Consider the following 21901-nt stretch of genomic DNA (forward strand, 5'->3'; position numbering starts at 1 on the left):
TGTATGCAGGCCTCATCTTCTGGCCAGCCGCCAGAGTCTGACTAAGTGTAGCTGGGAGTCCCTATTCCCTTAGAGAGTGTCAGAGCAAATATGCAGATATCCAACTCTGTGCCTAGTTCCTTGGCCAACAGAGGAAGAAGTTGGAAATGACAGGGTAATATGAAGTATATTTCTATCATAAAGCTAACATAGCTTCAAAAGGCACAGATATTTTGACCCAGCAATTCCGTTCCCTGGCATTTACCCTAGAGTGGATTCGTACGTGCAGACGGCATATGTATCAGGATGTTTCCTGCAGCGCTGTGCCTCCCGGTCCCATGGTAAGAGGGGAAGCAGCTGTTCTTTCCTTTGCTAATCAAGAGCGATCATACTTGGTAACATAGCACTTACTATTTTCTATATGAATACCGTGCTGAGCATCTTATATTCAGGGGACTTGATCAGTCATACGTGATAGTCTTAGTGGAATATTTTACAGGTAACAAAATAATTATGAATGTGTAAAAACTTATCACAGCGATGTTTAGATTGTTTCCCCTTTAGGGAGTAATTAGCATAATGAGCATTTATCTGAGAATGTGTGTGTGTGTGTCTGCCTTTTTTTTCTTTCTGGTGGTTTATTGCCTTGGGTTAGATTCCTCAGAGGGCCCTTACTAGGTCAGAGTTTATGATACAAACTTGCTTTGGGCAAGCCCTTGTGACTTCATAATGCCAGCACTTCCTAGATCTGGGCAGACCTCGGGGTGAGTTAGGATAGGACCTGTGTTGCCTTCTAGCTCCAGGAAACCAGGCAAAGAGAGCAGAGGCCAGTCTTCACTCTCCTAATGAACCAGCTGGGCAATAATAATAATAACAGCAACATTATGGAATGTCTCCCTTATGCCAAGCCCAAACAAACTAATCAACAAAATAGACCAAAGTTCTCGATGAGTCAAATTAAAACTGGAAATTAGAAAGTGTGGAGGTGAGGGGGCTTCCCTGGTGACTCAGTGGTGTGGGGTCCAATGCAGGAGACATGGGTTTGATCCCTGGGCCAGGAGGAGCCCGTGCGCCACAGCTACGAGTCTGTGCTCCAGAGCCCGCACGTGCACCGCGGAGCCTGCGAGCTGCAGCTGCTGAAGCCCGACCCCCCTAGAGTCTATGCTCCCCAACAAGAGGAGCCCCTGCAATGAGCAGTCCTCACAGCGTGACTGAGGAGCTGCCCCTACTCACTGCAACTAGGGAAAAGCCCACACAGCAACGAAAACCCAGGACAGCCAAAAATAAATTAATTAATTAAAATTATTTTTTAAAAGAGAAAAAATGTTGAGGGAATTCCCTGGCAAGCCAGTGGTTAGGACTCAGCACTTTTACTGCTGGGACCCTGGTTGATCCTCTGGTTGGAGAACTAAGATCCTGCAAGATGCACGATGCCACCAAAAGAAAGAGAGAACTGGACAGTTACAGAAACACTACTGAATATCAGAATTTGTGAGATGTAAAAGCAGCACACAGAAGGAAATGTAAAGTCTTAAGTTTTATGTTTTATAATGATGTGATAAAAAAGAAAGGTGGGAATTAGTGAGCCAAGTGCCCAATTCAGTAAATTAGAAGCATTCCAGAGAAACCAGGAAATTAGAAAGATGGAAATACAGTTATCACAGAAAGATTTACTATTCACCAAAGACTCTATTATTCACCAGATTATAGTTGTCATTTTTTAGCAGTAAAGTATTTTTTAATTAAGATAGGTACCTTGTTTTTCTAGACATAATACTATTACATATTTAATAGACATAACTTCTATATGCACTGTGAAACCAAAAAAATTGTATGACTTGCTTATGTGTGCTTTATTGCCATGGTTCAGACAGAACCACACCAGCAATATCTCCAGGGTATGCCTATAACAAACGGAAAAAGTTAATTTCTTGGAAAATAAAGAAATGATACAGAAGAAGAACAGATCAAAAAACAGATCTAAAATATAAACAAACCTGTGGCAAAAGTGATACAGGACGAGAGAGAAAAACCTCAAGCCATGTTGGGAATGAAATATTAAAAAAAAAAAAGAGTTTAAAAAAAAATGCCATGAACAGCTTTATACCCATAAATTATAAGAATTAAGACAAGATGGACACTATTAAAATAATGCTTTAGTTTCCAGTTGCTATTGTAATAAGTTACCATAAAGTTAAAAGTGAAAGTGAAGTTGCTCAGTCATGCCTGACTCTGCCATCCTGTGGGCTGTAGCCCACCAGGCTCCTCTGTCCATGGGATTTTCCAGGCAAGAGGGCTGGAGTGGGTTGCTATTTCCCTCTCCAGGGGATCATCCCGACCCAGGGATAGAACCCAGGTTTCCCCCATTGCAGGCAGACGCTTTACCACCTGGGCCACTGTGAGACAGCAGTTCTTACGGCTTCCCTGGAGGCTCAGTGGTAAAGAACCCACCTGCCGAAGGATGCACGGGTTGGGCCCCTGATCTGGGATTGAGTGCCGCAACTGTTGAGCCTGTACTCTCGACCTGGGAAGCCACAACTACTGACGCCCGTGCACTCTAGAGCCTGTGCTTGCAGCAAAAGGAGCCGCTGCAGTGGGAGGCTCGAGCAGCACCGCCAGAGAGTGGCTCCCACTCCCTGCAGCTCGAGGAGAGCCTGGCAGCAGGAAGACCCACGACAGCCAAACGTTTAAAACACTAATTTTAAGTAAGCACATGTTTTTCATCTTGCAGTTCTGCATGTCAGAAGTCTGAAATGAAATCTCACAGGCTAAAATCAAGGAATTGACAGGACTGATTCTTGGAAGCTCTGAGGGGAGAATCCACTTCCTTGCCTTTTCCAGCTTTTAGGAACCGTGTAGGGCTTCCCTTTACTGACTCAGCAGTAAAGAACCCACCTGCCAATGCAGGAGACACAGGTTCAACCCCTGGGTCAGGAAGATCCCCTGGAGAAGGAAATGGCAACCCACTCCCAGTATTCCCTGGGAAACCCCACGGACAGAGGAGCCTGGCAAGCTACAGTCCAAGGGGTTGCGAAGAGTCGAACACAACTGAGCGACTAAACAGGAGCCATGGATTTCGTAGCTCTGGGTCCTTACCTTTCTTTTAATGCCAGCAGCACTGACGTCTTGATTGACTTGTTTAATCTATTGGTACCTCTCCCTCAACTCTCCTGGGAAATGGATGTAGCATCTTCAGTGTGTTAGTCTCTCAGTCATGTCCGATTCTGCAACCGCATGGACTGTAGCCCCTAGGCTCCTCTGTCCATGGAGACTGTCCAGGCAAGAGTACTGGAGTGGGTTCCCACTCTCTTCTCCAGGGAACATCTTTAGGGGGGCTGTCATCTGATCTGCCACATAATAGAACTGAAACTGAGACAAAGAAACAGAACACTTGAATCTGCCTAAAACTGTTAAAGAAATTAAATTAGTCATTTAAAGTCTACCCAGTGGTTCTTTTTTTTTTTTTTTTTTTTTTTTTTCAGTGGGTTTTGTCATACATTGATATGAATCAGCCATAGAGTTACATGTATTTCCCATCCCGATCCCCCCTCCCACCTCCCTCTCCACCCGATTCCTCTGGGTCTTCCCAGTGCACCAGGCCTGAGCACTTGTCTCATGCATCCCACCTGGGCTGGTGATCTGTTTCACTATAGATAATATACATGCTATTCTTTCGAAACATCCCACCCTCACCTTCTCCCACAGAGTTCAAAAGTCTGTTCTGTACTTCTGTGTCTCTTTTTCTGTTTTGCATATAGGGTTATCATTACCATCTTTCTAAATTCCATATATATATGTGTTAGTATACTGTATTGGTCTTTATCTTTCTGGCTTACTTCACTCTGTATAATGGACTCCAGTTTCATCCATCTCATTAGAACTGATTCAAATGAATTCTTTTTAATGGCTGAGTAATATTCCATGGTGTATATGTACCACAGCTTCCTTATCCATTCGTCTGCTGATGGGCATCTAGGTTGCTTCCATGTCCTGGCTATTATAAACAGTGCTGCGATGAACATTGGGGTGCACATGTCTCTTTCAGATCTGGTTTCTTCAGTGTGTATGCCCAGAAGTGGTATTGTTGGGTCATATGGCAGTTCTATTTCCAGTTTTTTAAGAAATCTCCACACTGTTTTCCATAGTGGCTGTACTAGTTTGCATTCCCACCAACAGTGTAAGAGGGTTCCCTTTTCTCCACACCCTCTCCAGCATTTATTGCTTGTAGACTTTTGGATAGCAGCCATCCTGACTGGCGTGTAATGGTACCTCATTGTGGTTTTGATTTGCATTTCTCTGATAATGAGTGATGTTGAGCATCTTTTCATGTGTTTGTTAGCCATCTGTACGTCTTCTTTGGAGAAATGTCTATTTAGTTCTTTGGCCCATTTTTTGATTGGGTCATTTATTTTTCTGGAATTGAGCTTCAGGAGTTGCTTGTATATTTTTGAGATTAATCCTTTGTCTGTTTCCTCATTTGCTATTATTTTCTCCCAATCTGTGGACTCTCTTTTCACCTTACTTATAGTTTCCTTTGTTGTGCAAAAGCTTTTAAGTTTCATTAGGTCCCATTTGTTTATTTTTGCTTTTATTTCCAATATTCTGGGAGGTGGGTCATAGAAGATCTTGCTGTGATTTATGTCGGAGAGTGTTTTGCCTATGTTCTCCTCTAGGAGTTTTATAGTTCTGGTCTTACATTTAGATCTTTAATCCATTTTGAGTTTATTTTTGTGTATGTTGTTAGAAAGTGTTCTAGTTTCATTCTTTTACAAGTGGTTGACCAGTTTTCCTAGCACCACTTGTTAAAGAGGTTGTCTTTTTTCCATTGTATATCCTTGCCTCCTTTGTCGAAGATAAGGTGTCCATAGGTTTGTGGATTTATCTCTGGGCTTTCTATTCTGTTCCATTGATCTATATTTCTGTCTTTGTGCCAGTACCATACTGTCTTGATGACTGTGGCTTTGTAGTAGAGTCTGAAGTCAGGCAGGTTGATTCCTCCAGTTCCATTCTTCTTTCTCAAGATTACTTTGGCTATTCGAGGTTTTTTGTATTTCCATACAAATTGTGAAATGGGGTTAGCAGAAGGAAAGAAATCTTAAAAATTAGGACAGAAATAAATGCAAAAGAAACTAAAGAGACCATAGCAAAAATAAACAAAGCTAAGAGCTGGTTTTTTGAAAAAATAAACAAAATTGACAAAACCATTAGCAAGACTCATTAAGAAACAAATAGAGAAGAACCAAATTAACAAAATCAGAAGTGAAAATGGAGAGATCACAACAGACAACACTGAAATACAAAGGATCATAAGAGACTACTACCAGCAGCTCTATGCCAAAAAAATGGACAACTTAGATGAAATGGACAAATTCTTAGAAAAGTATAACTTTCCAAAACTGAACCAGGAAGAAATAGAAGCTCTTAACAGAACCATCACAAGCAAAGAAATTGAAACTGTAATCAAAAATCTTCCAGCAAACAAAAGCCCAGGACCAGATGGCTTCACAGCTGAATTCTACCAAAAATTTAGAGAAGAGCTAACACCTATCTTACTCAAACTCTTCCAGAAAATTGCAGATGAAGGTAAACTTCCAAACTCATTCTATGAGGCCACCATCACCCTAATTCCAAAACCAGACAAAGATGCCACAAAAAAGAAAACTACAGGCCAATATCACTGATGAACATAGATGCAAAAATCCTTAACAAAATTCTAGCAAACAGAATCCAACAACATATTAAAAAAAATCATACACCATGACCAAGTGGGCTTTATCCCAGAAATGCAAGGATGCTTTAATATCCGCAAATCAATCAATGTAATACACCACATTAACAAATTGGAAGATAAAAACCGTATGATTATCTCAATAGATTCAGAGAAAGCCTTTGACAAAATTCAACACTCATTTATGATTAAAACTCTCCAGAAAGCAGGAATAGAAGGAACATACCTCAACATAATAAAAGCTATATATGACAAACCCACAGCAAGCATCACCCTCAATGGTGAAAAATTGAAAGCATTTCCTCTGAAATCAGGAACAAGACAAGGATGCCCACTCTCACCACTGCTATTCAACATAGTGTTGGAAGTTTTGGCCACAGCAATCAGAGCAGAAAAAGAAGTAAAAGGAATCCAGATAGGAAAAGAAGAAGTGAAACTCCCTCTGTTTGCAGATGACATGATCCTCTACATAGAAAACCCTAAAGACTCTTCCAGAAAATTACTAGAGCTAATCAATGAATATAGTAAAGTTGCAGGATATAAAATTAACACACAGAAATCCCTTGCATTCCTATATAGTAACAATGAAAAAACAGAAAGAGAAATTAAGGAAACAATACCATTCACGATGGCAACAAAAAGAATAAAATACTTAGGAGTATATCTACCTAAAGAAACAAAAGACCTATACATGGAAAACTATAAAACACTGATGAAAGAAATCAAAGAGGACACAAACAGATGGAGAAACATACCGTGTTCATGGATTGGAAGAATCAATATTGTCAAAATGGCTATTCTACCCAAAGCAATCTATAGATTCAATGCAATCCCTATCAAGCTACCAACGGTATTTTTCACAGAACTACCCAGGGGTTCTTACAGTGCATTTCTATCAGCTAGCAAACAGAACCGTAGTCCTATAAGCCAGGTGGTTCGTGCCCATCTGTGGGGACCATTGCTCGAGCAGAGCCCAGTGGGAATGCAGAGAAAAGTGCAAAGCAGCATGTCAGCCCATCTGCTTCCTGTTTGGGGACCTCCCAGGTGCTGCTGAAGGAGTGGGAGCCACCCGCCGAGACCCAGGAAGGGGGCCTGAAGGCCAAGGGGCCAGTGGCGGTCCATAGGCTGTCTGGCGCTCACCATCCCGCCGGTGGGGCCCCTTCTCCAGCCTCCCAGTAGGCACACTGGAGGGCAGCAGAAGACAAAGGTGGGGCCTTAGTAGTGAGGAGGGTGCTCAGATGTAGAGCTCGCTTCTGCAGCAGTGCTGTGGGGAGGTGGAGAGGCAGCTTGAGAGAGAGAGAGATGTTGGGGTTGCAGTTAGAGTGGTGCTGTCTGTACGGAAATGGAGGTGCTCCTCTTGGGTCCTCACCCCAGCTCCTGGCTGTTTCTCCTACTTGTGGATGCAGGGACGTGAGGCTGCCAGGAGGCTCAGTGGAAGCGGCAGTCTGGGCCACACCACTTGCCTTGAATTCCTTTAGCTTATCTCGTAGTCACACCCCGTGGAAGATCTACGTGTACATTTTGAGCCAGATATACCCATATGTACCTGTTGTACCCCCAGGAGGTTTGGCTCTGTGGCCCAGGGTGATACTTCTGGGCACCCTGAGCCCAGGAAAGATGCTGGCGGGACACAGCACTGAGGCCCTGAGCTGGGTGGGCCCTGCAGCTGACCCTAGGGCCTTGAGCAAGGGCCAGAGGCCGTAGGCACCTGGTATGGGGAGAAGGGGGAGTGTCAGATACAGAGCAGCCTTCAGGACACTGGCGTGAGAAATGCCCTTCATAGAACAGTGCCACAGCAAGATCCCATCTGGGCAAAGAAAGAAGGGAAAGAGCAGGTTGTGTGTATTTGCTTAAAGGTGCATCAGTGCCAGCCTGTTTGGGAAAAAATCAGCAAAGTGGCTACAATAGCAGAGGAGATGGAGACTCCCTTCTCACTGAACTCCCTTTTCTACTATTTGCAATTTATTTTGCCATGTTTATGTATTATATTTTTCAGTCATTTACATTAAAATAACTAAAATGTAAATCTGAAAGTCTTTGCTCTGAGCTAGTAGAGAAAAACAGCTCGGGGAGTTAGGGCAAGTTGCCTGTTCTGTGTGGCCAGAGCAGCTGTCAGGTCTCCCTGCTTGTGGCCCTGGGTCAGTGTCCAGGAGCCCTGAGCGCCCCTGGCTGATTCCCCGTGTCCTCCTCCAGGGCATCATCGCAGAAGAGAACAAGAACGTGCAGCCCCAGGGAGATGAAGACCCTGGCAAGTTCAAGGAGGCCGAGCTGAAAATGAGGAAGCAGTTCGGGATGCCCGAGGGGGAGAAGCTGGTCAACTACTACTCCTGCAGCTACTGGAAGGGCCGAGTGCCGCGGCAGGGCTGGCTCTACCTGACCGTCAACCACCTTTGCTTCTACTCCTTTCTGCTGGGCAAGGAGGGTGAGTGCAAGCAGCGGGGCTCCCTGCATCACCCCAGCCCCTGCCCCAGCCTCCAGCTGTTGCGGGCATCCTCCTCTGCACTCATCCTCCACCTCGCCTCTACAAAGTGCACCCCCTCCCCAGTCCTCCAGACTTCCTGAGGGCTCGGCCTCCTCGGCCCCCCGATATTCTGTCCCCACACAACCACCAGAGTCTCCCCAGAACACAGTGACCCATGAGCAGAACACCCAGACTCGAGCCAAACATCACCTGGCTTTTGGGGGCTTCTGTCATGTCTGCGTCAACCAGCACAGCTCTTCAACATGGTGACTTTCTGCACAGGGCCTCCCCTCTTTCACGTAGAACATACCAGAGCCCCCTTCATCCCTGAGTGGCTCCAGGTTCCATGGGGCCTTGGGTGTGCGCCTCTGCACCCACCTACTGCAGGGCCTCCACCCAGGAAGCCCTGGCCTCAGGACAGAGGGCAGACACCCAGCCCACGCCCTCTGCTGACACGTCACCCCGGAAAGCAGCCCCAAGGCTTCAGCGGCTCTCAGTGTCCCCTTCCCGGGCCCAGCAAGGCCAGCGCCCAGCCTTGCAGACACGTGTCCCAACCTCACCCACCTCTGTCCCGCCTTCACATCTGCACACGAGGCAGGGCCAGTGTCCTGTCTGTGCCAGTCACACCATGTAGTGACCTGTTCCCATGCAGCACATTCCCCCCAGCTGGGGCTTTTCAGGTCCCGGGGCTCAGCTCGCTCGCCTCTGCTTGTTCATTCATGTCATCCTTCAGCCATTCTGTGGGCAAGCCCAGGAGGTTCTTGGGACTGGGAGCTGGGTGAGCCCTGCACAGCCGGGCTCCGGCCTGGGGGTCCTGCTCGCGGCAGCGGCTGCTGGGTACAGCGGGGATGCAGGAGCCGGCCCACCGGCCCTGCAGTGAGTTTGCCGTCATGCTGTGTCTGTCCCCCCCGGCGTCCAGTGAGCCTGGTGGTGCAGTGGGTGGACGTCACGCGGCTGGAGAAGAACGCCACACTGCTCTTCCCCGAGAGCATCCGCGTGGACACGCGGGACCAGGAGCTCTTCTTCTCCATGTTCCTCAACATCGGGGAGACCTTCAAGCTCATGGAGCAGCTGGCCAACCTGGCCGTGCGGCAGCTGCTGGACAGCGAGGGCTTCCTGGAAGAGAGGGCGCCGCCCAGGCCGCCGAGGCCGCACAGGAACATCTCTGCGCTGAAGCGGTGCGTCGGCCCGCCCGGGCGGGGACCCGCCCTCCTCACCCGGCCCAGGCACCATGTGTGGGAGGGGGCCGGTGAAGGGTGGTTTCCGTAGTGCACGAAGGGCAGGGGGTTCACAGAGGCATAATCCTAAACCCTGCTGCTGGCCCGGAGGGAGTGCCTCCGGTATCGCTTCTCCAGCGCCGGGGCGGGGCGCGCTCGCCATCTCCAGAGTCTGAAATAGGAAGCCGGGGCCCCTGTGGACAGAGTAACTCGCCCAGGCCCCGGCCCTTGGCCGTGAGCGAGCGCGCAGCGGAGCCCAGGACTGCCGCCCACCGCGGGAGCCGGGGCGCCCGGAGGCCGCGTCGGGAAGGCCTCAGTGCACAGGCCCCAGGAGCGCGCCCTGCGCGGGTTTGAGGCCCTGCCACTCTGTGTGGGAACCAGCAGACCGAGGAACACGTCGCGGGGCCGGCCCCTCCAGAGCAGCTCTGTCCTTGCTCCTCCGTGGCAGCGTCACGGGACGCTCGCAGGCCAGGGGGAGCGCAGAGATGGCCTGAGTGAGAATCTCGCCCCAGGGCTCAGAGACCACAGTCCAGGCCCAGACTCTGCACCGTCTGGCAGAGCTCTGTCCAAGGACAGCACTTGGCTCACGCGAGTGACCGAGTGGCTCTCAGAACCTATGGGAAGGAAAAACGGCAGCACTCGGCAGGCTCTGGCGCTGTCCGTCGAGGGTGTTTGTCGGGGGTGCCGCCAGGCCCCGCTCGGGGGAGATTGGCTGCTCCCCTGGGCCTGGGGAGGAGATATTCACAAGGATTGGTCCCTGCAGGGCCCTGACTCACACTGTCATAGGCCCAGCGAGGCTATGTTTCTCTTAAACAACAGCACCCTGTGTTATGTTTTTTGAGGTTTTTTTGGTCCAAGCCACTCAGCACTTGGGATCTTAGTTCCCCAACCAGGGGTGTAACTTGCCCCCGCTGCAGTGGAAGCTCAGAAGCATAACCACTGCACTTCTGGGGAAGTCCTAGCGCCCTGCGTTTTCGTCCTAACTCCACACCTGCCTGTCGGGAGGCCCTGTCTGGGTTCCCAGGTGGGGCCGGTCTTCCCAGGAAGAAGCAGCAGGGTGGGCACAGGCATCTTCTGGGCTCACGAGGCATGCTGTCTGTTCACCGCTCCTCTGCTGACCCGACGGATGTCCGCATTTCCCTACTGAATTGTTCAGTGTGCGTGTTTTATTGAACTCTGAGGTCCCTAGGCACCACTTGCTCACAGGAGGACCCCCACGAGCCTGAGTCCAGTGAGGAGGCCGAGGACATGAGGCCCCTTCGGGAGTGTATCAGCCCTAACGCTTATCCCCTTTCCCACCACCAGAGACCTGGATGCTCGAGCCAAGAACGAGTGCTACCGTGCCACGTTTCGGCTGCCCCGGGACGAGCGCCTGGACGGCCACACGAGCTGTACACTGTGGACCCCATTCAACAAGCTGCACATCCCCGGCCAGATGTTTATCTCCAGCAACTACATCTGCTTCGCCAGCAAGGAGGAGGATGCTTGCCACCTTATCATACCCCTGCGGGAGGTGAGCCCGACACCCTCGCCAGCTCTCCCCTCGCCTGCCAGGGCCCCCGGCCAGGTCCCCGGCCTGGGAAGCCCCTCAGGGTTTGGAGACCTGAGCGCTGAGGGCACACGGCTCAGCCCCTCCCTGAGCACCTGTCCTCCACCAGGCCCCGTGGGGTGTGGGGTGCCCCGGGTGCCCGCTCAAGGGTCAGCCTCACCCAGTGGGAAGAAGGGGCAGGCTTTGGCCTGCCAGCTGCGCTCACACTGGTACTGGGTCATAGCCCAGCGGCCTTCTGCAGGTGCGTGTCCCTTAGGCCTGCCTTCTCAGGTCTTCCAGTTGGACTTTGGCATATCCCTGCTTTGGCTGGGCCTGGAGGACACTGACCATGCCCACCTCCATCATGTCACTCAGAGGCCCCCTCACTGATACCTGCCTTGGCTGGGGCTCAGGCTCTGGCAGAGTCATCAGAAGTTAGCCACCTTTCAGGAGGAGGATCAACTCTCACCTGTAAGCTAGCTCTTATCTGTCACAGGGATTTTTTTCTCTAGTTTCTTGGGCTTCCACAGTGACTCTCGTGGAAACAAAGCCATTTGTCCTGTGCTGCAGTGAAGGATGTATAGTGAGGGGGAGCAGCCACCCCACCACCACCCAGACAGAAGGCCCAGACCCTGAGGTCAAGGATAGATCCCAACAAGGCATACTTGCTGTTTAATTACTGAAGCACAGTGAAGTTCTAAAGTTAGAACCTAAATCACAGTAGTCTGATTCTGTTTAAAACAGAACAAGGGGACCTCCCTGACCTTTGTACAAAGCCCTGAAGTTGTGGGTATAGTCATGAATAGGTGTGAGGGACTGTGCTGCCTCAGTTTCCCCAAGGGAAGTCAGAGCAAAGACTTAAAGGAGCCACAGCTCCAGGCCGAGGGGCCCCACACTCCATTTGGCACTAGCCCTGTGGGTTTGTCCTGGCTGCTATCCCAACCTGACCCTCAGGTCTGGGGGTTGGCTACAGACTCATCTTAAGCCCAACTCCGCTTCTCCTGAGGGGTCCTGACATCCTGACATCGGAGAGCTCTGGCTAACCCAGGAAGCTCTTGGAATGTGGCCACAGCTGATCAGGATGGAGGCCCCTACCTAGCCCTGACCTCAGCATCCCATCCAGGGGGCTTCCCAGGGGCTCCTCACTCAGAGCCAGTCACACTTATGTGTCCACTGTGCTAAGTCACTTCAGTCGTGTCCGACTCTGTGGGGCCCCATGGACTGTAGCCTCCCAGGCTCCTCTGTCCATGGCATTCTCCAGGCAAGAATTCTGGAGTGGGTTGCCATGCCCTCCTCCAGGGGATCTTCCCCACCCAGGAATCAAACCCAAATCTCCTAGTCTCCTGCAGTGGCAGGTGGGGTCTTTACCACTAGCGCCACCTAGGGCCGGTGATCCAAAACTACTGAGCCTGCGTGCGAGAGAAGCGACCACAGCGAAAAGCCCCCACTCTGCAGCAAGTAGCCCCTGCTCACCACAGCTAGAGGAAGTCTGGGCAACAGCAAAGACCCAGCACAGCCAAAGCTTAGCTAATTTTTTAAAAAAGAACTGGGCCCGTGACATGCATCAGGAGGTGTTGAGGGAGTGAGTGCTGAGGAGGGGAATGACTGCTCGTTTGGCTTTAGGATGGGGGCAGGACCGTCAGCCTTGAGGGAGCTGATCAGCGAGCAGCTGGGCTCAGACTCTGTGTTCCACCTCATCCCCCTCAGGACGGTTTTCCAAGGCTGATAGCCTCACACGTAGCAGCAGTGGTGGAAACAGGGCTCAGACGTGCACAGGACCCACGCAGCAGCGAGAGGCAGGGTCAGGATATGAAGCACCCAGGCCTGCAGAGCCCTGCCTCCCCGCCCCGCCCCGCGCCCAGAAGGCAGCCTGAGTCCACTGCGCTCTCGCCTTCACAAAACCACGTGACTCTGTGTCCCAAGATAAAGACCCCCAGATGCTGTTTCTGGCTTCTCAGGTGACCATTGTGGAAAAAGCTGACTGCTCCAGCGTCCTGCCCAGCCCTCTGTCTATTAGCACTAAGAGCAAAATGACCTTTCTGTTCGCCAACCTGAAAGACCGTGAGTTCTTGGTTGAGAGGATCTCTGACTTCCTCCAGAAGATGCCATCCAAGCCGTCAGGAGGCAGCCGAGCAGAGAGGAAAGCCAGCATCATGGATGCAGCCCCAGAGGTGAGCAGGCCCCCCAGAGCAACGGGGCGGGGGTCAGGGGCAGAAGGAGAGCCCAGGTAGCTCTGCGGTGCCTGCCTGGGGCTTGGGTGGACAGGGCCCCCACTTGGCGCTGCTGGAAAACCTCACCCAACCCCAGTCTCGGGTCCTGGCCACGCACACGGGGCTTGGGGTCTCAGACCTCTCTGTACCCCAAGATTCCCTCAAATCGGCCTGCCTGCCTCGAGTCTTACTCCACGTGAGAAGCCGTCTCTGCCTGGACCAGCCCCCTTCATCGCTGTCCCTCACGCACGTCTCCGGCACTGGGAGCCACACTGATGAGTCCTGCCAGTTTGGGTTTTTTACCTGGCATCTCTCCCTTCAGCCTCTGTTTCAGGGTCACCTGTCACTGCAGTCTCCTTACTGTACCAACAGCATTAATAATTCTTTAACATCAAATACTTGTGTTTACGGGCTTCCCTGGTGGCTCGCCTGCAATATGGGAGACATGGGTTCGAATCCTGCATTGGGAAGATCCCCTGGAGAAGGGAAAGGCTGCCCACTCCAGTATTCTGGCCTCGAGAATTCCATGGACTGTATAGTCCATGGGGTCATAAGAGTCGGACACGACTGAGCGACTTTCACACTCGTGTTTACATTTCCCCAGATGCACTTGTACTTTTTGCAGTTTGATCAGACTTGAACTGAGGTGCACATAGATCATTTATTTGTTGCAGTTGATTGCTGTAATCTCTTTACAGGTTTCTGCTCCCGTCTCTTTCTCCCTCTCCCTCTCTCTCTTTCCTCGCAGTATTTTATTGAAGGAGTTGGTCGTTTGTGCTGTAGAGCATCTCACAGCCTGGTGTTTGCCGATTGCTTCCCCTGCAAGCATTTAACAGGTTCTTTAGTGCCCTATTTCATGTAAGTTGGTCGTTGGGTGGTAAGATCCAGCTCAACTTTTGATTTGTTTATGTTTGTGTGAGGCGGGGAGCAGGCACTTGTAGGCAGGATTGAGGCGCTGTGTGCTTCCACCAAGAGGAGTACAATACCTGGTTATGTGCTGTTACCTGGTTATGTGCTGGTCATTGACAAGTATTGCCTAAGTAATGCCTCAGGTAACTCATTAGGATTGCAATGGGAGCATTCTTAATTCTATCATTTCTTCTGATACTTTTTCTGATATCATTTCTTCTGATATGATTTCTTCTGGAATACTTTTGTATAGAGAAACTTAGCCTCATCAGCTATTTGGTCACCCTGAGGCACAGTTCATATAGAAAAGGCAGAATAAATCCTTTATTTTTTTTATTCACCAGTTGTTAAAATGACAGGTTGGTTTTCTAGTATCCTCCAAATGTGACCAATTCAGTTTTTGTGTTTACTTTTTAGTATAATTATGAACTTACATATTTAAGCAACTTGATTCATTTCAGCTCAGGACAGTTTTTATCCTCATTCTGTCTATGGCCAGGGGATGATTATTCAGGTGGCATGAGTCCTTTTGACATTACCGTAGCCTTGTTTGATCACTTCCTTCCTTCTTGGTGTAACAAGATGTTACAATGCTATTAGCAATCTAGATTTGTGAAAACACTAGAATAGTCCATATAAAAATCCACCTGTCTGGCTGCTCCAGGAAAATCAGGAGCTCTGGCATTGCAGGGCCTACATTCCCACTAGGTAGCATTGGAGCCATAAATTTCCCACCCATTAATCAACGCTCAGTAAACTATTAAGTAGATAAAGAATGGGTGGGTGGGGAGGGAACAGGCAGAATCAGTGGCTGTTGGAGACTTTAAGAAAGTTTCTTAGAGGAGGTTGGGCTTGATCTGTGACTTCAAAAAAATAGTGAGGTTGATCTGGTGAAAAGGGATGTGAGCAGGAATGTTGAACTGCCTTTTCAAGACCCAGTGCCGCAGATGACAGGACCTGACCAGCCAGACCAAGCTTGGCCCCAGGCCCCTTCTGAGCACCTGCCCTTCTTCATACAGCACATTTTACTGCATTCTTGATAGGCATCCGACACTCCTCTAGGCACTAGAAATAGAGCTGATTAGACAAAATTCATGCCCTTTTAGAACTTATATTCCAGTGAGAAAGACAAGTCAATAGGGAAATAAACATTAAATACGTTAGGTGGCAGTAAGGGCCATGGGAAAAATAAAACAGGATAAAAGGATGAGGATTGCCAGGGGACAGGAGGACTCTGATCAAGTGGTACTTGAAAGAAGTAAGGGACCAGCCCGGAAGTATCGGGAAAGGGCCGCTGAGAGGAGTGCAGACATGGCTCAGGTGGTGAGATGGGAGAGGGAGTGGGAAGCCAGAGCATATAGAGCCCGTAGGCCTTTGTAAGCACTCAGCCATGACTCTGAGCCAGTGGAGAGTCTGGTCTGGAGAATGGTCGTGGTCTGTTTATGTTGTAGCAGAGCTGCTCTGGCTGCATGTTGAGAATGGAATCCAGGTGCAGCCGTCAGTACAGTAGCCCCAGATGGCTGTTGAGCACTTGAACGGCAACCAGCCCATACTGGACTGTGCTCTAAGCATAAACTGCCCACCAGAGGTAGAAGATTCAGAGAAAAAAGAGGAGAGTGCAATAGAGAGAGAGAAAACAGTCAACAGACGTGAGAAACAACTGGAGCAAAGAAGATCCAATGTCTGTGTGACGCAGCTCCCTAAAAAAGAAAAAGAAAGCCACGGAATGACAGCTAAGAGAAACTGCGATTCACGACAAGCTTTCTGAATATAAAAGAAAACTTAAACCTGCCTGGTAGAAAAACGTCTTGTACATCTGGAAAATCAATATGCAATAGTATGTAATATGTACACACTGAGATAAAATCTAGTAAAACTATGGAACTCTAAAGATTAAAAAATTCCTCTGGACAACCAGTCAAGAAACACCAAGTCATTTATGAAGGAGTGAAAATCAGAGACATCAGACATTTTCATAGCAACATTTTGTATAAATAGAGCAACATTTTAAAAATATACAGTAAAAAATGCTGTGGTCCCAGGATTTTCTATCTGGGAAGCTGACACTCAGGTATCAAGACCACAAGCCATCAGGAACACGCAGGAAGTCAGGGAAGCCATCAGGTTTTGATGAGTCTACTAGTGAACAACCTCAGACAACCAAGAAGCAACCAGAGAGGCTTTGGCAGGCGGCCTGGTGGGAGCATTGAGTGTATATATGAGGCGTAGATACAAAACAAGGAACTGGTAACAAACGTGTGTGATTTTATATGCTCTGACAGCATGGAGCATGAGGAAAACGCGACATCACGAAGTGTGGAAAGCAGAATAAGCTCACTGACTGCCTTTTTAAGAACAGAAGTCTGTCACTCTAAATTATATGTCGGCAGGGAAAAGGATGGGGAGGGCAGAAACAGAGCTACTGGCCAATTTCATATTGTCCCTAGGAGGCAGCCCAGTGTCTAAAAAGAGGGGATCCAGGGTATTAGATAAAGGCATCATTAAGATGAAGGTAGTTGTTAGAACATAAACGTACACTTTCTGACACTTTAAGTTGACAAAGAGGGAAAGGTACAGTGAATTTAGGCAACTCTTTCCAGAAACTTTGTAGAAAGGCCAGCTGAGACTCACATGGGTGCCTTCAGGGACTGACCTTGCAATCAGAGTGTGATGTATATGCTCTAAAGTACATGGATCCCAAAGGCACAGCTTGGTACACTTTCACAGAGTGGACACAACATGTGAGCGCCATCCAGATGAAGGATGAAGAGGGCTTGTAGGGACACCAGCATGACTTCTGTACTGATGGTAATGAATCCAGTGGAGAGGGGTTATCTTCTACACATGCTGGAAGACGCTCCTAGAGGCAAGAGCGCTGGGGTCTTGGGCTCAAGCGGAGGGAGAGTTGGGCCTGGCATGCACAGCCTCCAATGTGGGAGGGTGGGCGAGCGGGAGTGACTCTGGATGGCTGTCAAATTGCTCATGCTTCTGCGTGCTCAGATAAATAGTTGGCTATAGAAGCGAGGAAGACAGGTGGTTTGCAAGGTTGGCGAGGAAGGCAGGTGGTTTGCAAGGTTGGCTCTGGAAGAACGGGTAAGACAGGTACTGAGGGGAAGGAGAGAGAGACTGGGTTAGGAAAACACAGGATTCCCAGGCGTGGGCTTGGGCTCACCATCACCCCGGGAACCTGTCTGTCATGAGGGGTGGTTATCGCTGAGCTCACATCCTTGAGTCAGTCTCCTTTCCAGCACTGAGGTTTCTGATTCTCTGCAGTGTTCTGTGGCCTTAAAGTTCGTCTGTGTCCTTGTCTCTGCTGGGATCCTCAGGCCAGAAGCAGAAATCTCTGCATCAGGATGCTTTCAGTCTAGGGTCTTGCCCCTGGATTCAGACAGTTTGTCTTGAAAATGTGTTTGTAGTTGATCTAAAATCCACTTTGAAAATACCAGCCATGGGCAGAAGGACAGACCATGGGTGTGAAAGAAAGAAGAAAGTGAAAGCCGCTCAGTCGCGTCCGACTCCTTGGGACCCCATGGGCACAGTCCATGGGATTCTCTAGACCAGAATACTGGAGTGAGCAGCGTTTCCCTTCCCTAGGGGATCTTCCCATGGATATGAACCTAGCAGAATTTTCTCTCCTTTCTTCCTTTTTGTTAAAAACAATTCTACTGAGGTAAGCTTGACGTGCGTATTGAAAGAGTACAATTTAATGAGTTTAGAATATGTTCCCTGCGAAGCAGTCACTGCTGTGGTTCTTGTGTGGGGAACATCCCGTACCCCTGCTGCATACCAGATGGACCACGGCCGGGGGGTCCCCTGCGAAGCAGTCACTGCTGTGGTTCTTGTGTGGGGAACATCCCGTACCCCTGCTGCATACCAGATGGACCATGGCCGGGGGGTCAGAGCCGATGAGCACAAGGGCAGAAACCCAACTCCGACCAAAGCATGCGGAGCTCCCTGGCCGCACGCTCAGCGGCCTGTCAGCAGAGCTGGACTCTCTCTACTAGACGCAGCTTTCAGCCAGGAGGTTGTTATCCCCGGTTGTATGTGACCCCAGGATGGCAGCCCCGCCCTCTGCATCCTTCTTGGCTTGTCCTGACTTTCCCCACAAAGTGACTGACATAGAACCCCGAGCCCCCAACCCCGGGGGGCGGGAAACACTAATTAGCTTGTGGCCATCACCCCAGGCTTCAGTGGATTCCACAAAGTGTGGGGCCAAGAGTAGAGAGAGATGTGCTGTGTCCCCCAACCGTGGGGAGCCTCTGCGGCAGCAGAAGTGGATTCAGGGGAGCCAGTGGCTGGTGTCCATCCTATAGTGGTGTTCCTGCTGGTGGGCACCCGGGGAGGGGGCTGAGGGGAGCAGAAAGTGCAGGCTCTGGCTCCGGCCTACCCGACCCTGGGCCCTGGAGCAAACTCCCTACAAAGACCATCGCCTGTGACCGTGCGCTCACCTTGCAGTCAGGGGCCTGCAGGTGGAACCCAGGCCACAAGCAGGGGACAGAAGTCTGTTGTCATCTACGCTGTGCTTGAAGGGTCTTAAGAACTTACTCTCTAGTCCTGCTGGGTGGGGCCTGGGGGCCGAAATTCCAGAAAGCCAGGGAAGAACCCTGAATATCGGGGCTTCCTTCTGGACTGTTGTCCCTGGTGCCCCTCTTTTTTTCTCCCAGCCCCAAATGCCCCCCAGGATATTCCCAGAACTCCCCAGGATCCGTTTCTCTTGCTGTTGGCTGGATTCCCCCTGGGGAAGGGCCTACAGCCCTACCAGGGACCTATTGCCAGTTAGAGATGGCCCATGGGCAGGGACTCGCCACACACACCTGGTTCTAGGTCTGTGTCTTTCATCTCCACCTCCCGGAGCTCCAGCAGCCTTGTCAGAAACGTGGCAGACTGCTAAGGAGGGCCTGGTGTCCCAGAGGGGGCCTTGGGGCTCTCTCCCAACACTTCCCCCCCAAGCCAGTCACTGTGGCCAGGGGCCTCATGGGGCTTGAGGCCCAAGGACAGCCCTCTCTCCAGGGGTCTGCAAGGTCTGCACCCCGAGGCTGGAGCAGGAGCAGGTGTTGCGCATCAAGCCCTTGTCGGGGACACAGTTCAGCAGAACTCTCCTGGGGTCGTCTTCTCTCCTGGCCCTGAGCTCATGGAGAGAGGATCTGATGGGCCAGGCCCAGGAGCCTGGCCCTGGTGCCGGAGGGCAGTGAGGGGGCAGAGCTGGGCGGCCTTGTGACCTCCTGCTCTTCCAAGCATGCCTCCCCACTCAGTGCCTGCCCTCCTGTGTTCTGTTTCCCAGCCTTCCCCAGCACCCCAGGAGCTGTCAGAACAGCCTGCCAGCCCGACCTCACCCCTCGGTGGCCTCCAAGGGGGCCGTGTGCAGGAGGCGCCAACCGCCTCCCAGGGGCTGCTCAAACTCTTCCAGAGAAATACGCCCATGGAGGACCTGGGCGCCAAGGGGGTAAGCCCAGACGGGGAGCCCCACCGCTGTGCAGGCCCGGGCGTGGGGTGAGAGAGGGTTGTCTGCGGCCCTCGGGTGGCCCTGCGCAGTGCCCGGGGACATCCTGCCTGACCGGTGCCGCAGCGCTGACCGTGGGCTTCCATCCGCCCACGGGGTCCCAGGGATGCCGAGGGCAGTGCCGTGCGTAGCACCACCCCAGCCTTCGGAGGAGGGGCGGAGGTGGCACAGCAGACCCCCTGTTTGCTGCTCCCCCAGGCCAAGGAGAAGATGAAAGAGGAGTCGTGGAACATCCACTTCTTCGAGTTCGGGCGTGGCATGTGCATGTACCGCACAGCAAGAACGCGGGAGCTGGTGCTGAAGGGCATCCCCGAGCGCCTCCGCGGGGAGCTCTGGCTCCTCTTCTCCGGTGAGCCGCCGTGCCTCACAGCCCCACACCCCGCCTCCTCGCAGGAGCGCCGCCCACCCCAGCCGGCCTTTGAGTGGGCAGGCAGGGACTGCCTCCTTTAGAGGGCAGGAGTGGAGCCCTCGGCCGTGATGTGTGCCAGGAAGGGCATGCCTTCCCACCGGCCGTGGGAGGGGATCCGGCCTCCTGACGCCTCCTCTCCAGGGGCAGGCTCCGACAGCATTCACAGTCTTGGCCGCCTGAATGCTTTCAGGAGCGCGAGTCAGCCATTTGAAACGTAGTTGGGTGACTCTTCTAGGGGCAGTCATGGGGGAAGCTCTGCCTGGCACCCAAGGGCCCCCGCCCTTCTGCAGTTCACTGACGTCTCCACCCTGCCCTGTCCCTGCCCTCAAAGTCCCAGGCGGGGAGGAGGCGGCCCGCTGTCAGCTGTGTCTCCACAGGGGCCTGGAATGAGATGGTGACTCACCCCGGCTACTATGCCGAGCTGGTGGAGAAGTCCATGGGCAGGTACAGCCTGGCCACAGAGGAGATCGAGCGAGACCTCCACCGCTCGATGCCCGAGCACCCTGCCTTCCAGAATGAGCTCGGGATCGCGGCCCTCCGCCGGGTGCTGACCGCCTACGCTTTCCGAAACCCCACCATCGGCTACTGCCAGGTACGGGGCTTAGCAGGGGCCAGCTGCATGTGGTCCTGGCCTGAGTGATGGCCTCAGACCCTTGCAGCTGTGCCTTGGCCCCCCAGGAAATCCTGATCCCAGAAAAAGATGAAATTAGAGTGTTTATCTCTCCCCGCATCCTCATGCTGTCTGTTAGGCTGTCTTCTGTGTGCTTCTGGTCTGGGTCCTGAAGGCGTTGGATTGTTTCCTGTGTGTGTGTGTGTTATACAGTAACATAAAGCTTACCATCTTAATCATCTGAAGTGTACAGTTCAGTGGCCCTAGGTATATCGTTGTACAACTGTCACCTCTCTCCATCTCCAAAATTCTTTTTCATCTTGCAGACTGGAACTTGTACCCATTAAATAACTCCCCTGGTTATCCCTGGAAGCCACCATTATCCTTTCTGACTCTTGATTTTAAATGTTTAAGTACCTCATATAAGCATCATACAATATTGTCTTTTTGTGACTGGATTATGTTCTTGAGTTTCATCTATGTTCCAGCATGTGTCAAAATCTCCTTCCTTTTTAAGGCTAGAGAATTCCACTGTATGTGCAGGCTGTGCTTCTCCGTTCATCCTGTGTGGCCACTTGGAGTGCTTCCACCTTTTGGCTGTTTAGTGAATAGCACTACTGTAAGCATAGGTGTGTGAGATCTGTCCCCAACCCTGCTTTCAGGTCTTTGGAGCATATACCCAGAAGTGGAATTGCTAGCTTGTGTGTTTAATTTTGTGAGGGTTTGTCATAGCATTTTCCATAGGAGCTGCACCGTCTTTCTCACCCACAATGCACAAGAGTCCTGGTTGTTCCCCACCTTCACCACACCTGTTATTTTTTTTTTTTTTACTAGCCATCCTGATGGCATGAAGTGGCATCTCAGTGCAGTTTTTTTTAGTTGAAGGATAATTGGTTTACAATGTTGTGTTGCTTTCTGCCACACAACATAAATCAGTCATAATCACATGTATGTTTTCCCTCCCTCTTGAGCCTCCCTGCCCCCTCCCATCCCATCCCCTAGACCATCACAGAGCACCAACCTGAGCTCCCTGTGTCATATAGCAGCTTCTCACTGGTCATGTTTTACACACATACACACGAAGGAATGTGTATATGTCAGTGCTACTTGCTCAGTTCTTCCTCCCCGTTCCTTCCCCCACAGTGTCCACAAGTCCATTTTGTATATCTTCATTGCAGTTTTGATTTGGGTTTCCAGGGGGATTTGATTTCAGATCTAGTGGGCATTTTCCTGACCAGGTCAGATGGCTTTCTGTTTCCCTGAAACAGTGGTTTCAGAGAAACTACCTGCTGTAGGACCAGCGTCCTGCAGGACATACTGCCAGTGCATGGAAACTGAGTGTGGTGGCTC

General features: G+C 50.9%; 1 protein-coding gene across 2 annotated transcripts in view; it reads left to right on the forward strand.

Annotated features, from left to right (window-relative positions):
• TBC1D9B (TBC1 domain family member 9B) overlaps window positions 1-21901 on the forward strand; it is a 43539-nt gene that overhangs the window by 9071 nt on the left and 12567 nt on the right. For both annotated transcript variants that reach the window (XM_065917250.1, XM_065917251.1), the window contains exons 4-10: window positions 7901-8129; window positions 9088-9346; window positions 10691-10898; window positions 12872-13084; window positions 19314-19475; window positions 19731-19881; window positions 20319-20533. In XM_065917250.1, the coding sequence (XP_065773322.1) occupies window positions 7901-8129; window positions 9088-9346; window positions 10691-10898; window positions 12872-13084; window positions 19314-19475; window positions 19731-19881; window positions 20319-20533 (1437 nt within the window). The remainder of the gene's footprint in view (window positions 1-7900; window positions 8130-9087; window positions 9347-10690; window positions 10899-12871; window positions 13085-19313; window positions 19476-19730; window positions 19882-20318; window positions 20534-21901) is intronic.

Source organism: Muntiacus reevesi, chromosome 1, assembly GCF_963930625.1.
Source record: "Muntiacus reevesi chromosome 1, mMunRee1.1, whole genome shotgun sequence".
Taxonomy (NCBI): domain Eukaryota; kingdom Metazoa; phylum Chordata; class Mammalia; order Artiodactyla; family Cervidae; genus Muntiacus; species Muntiacus reevesi.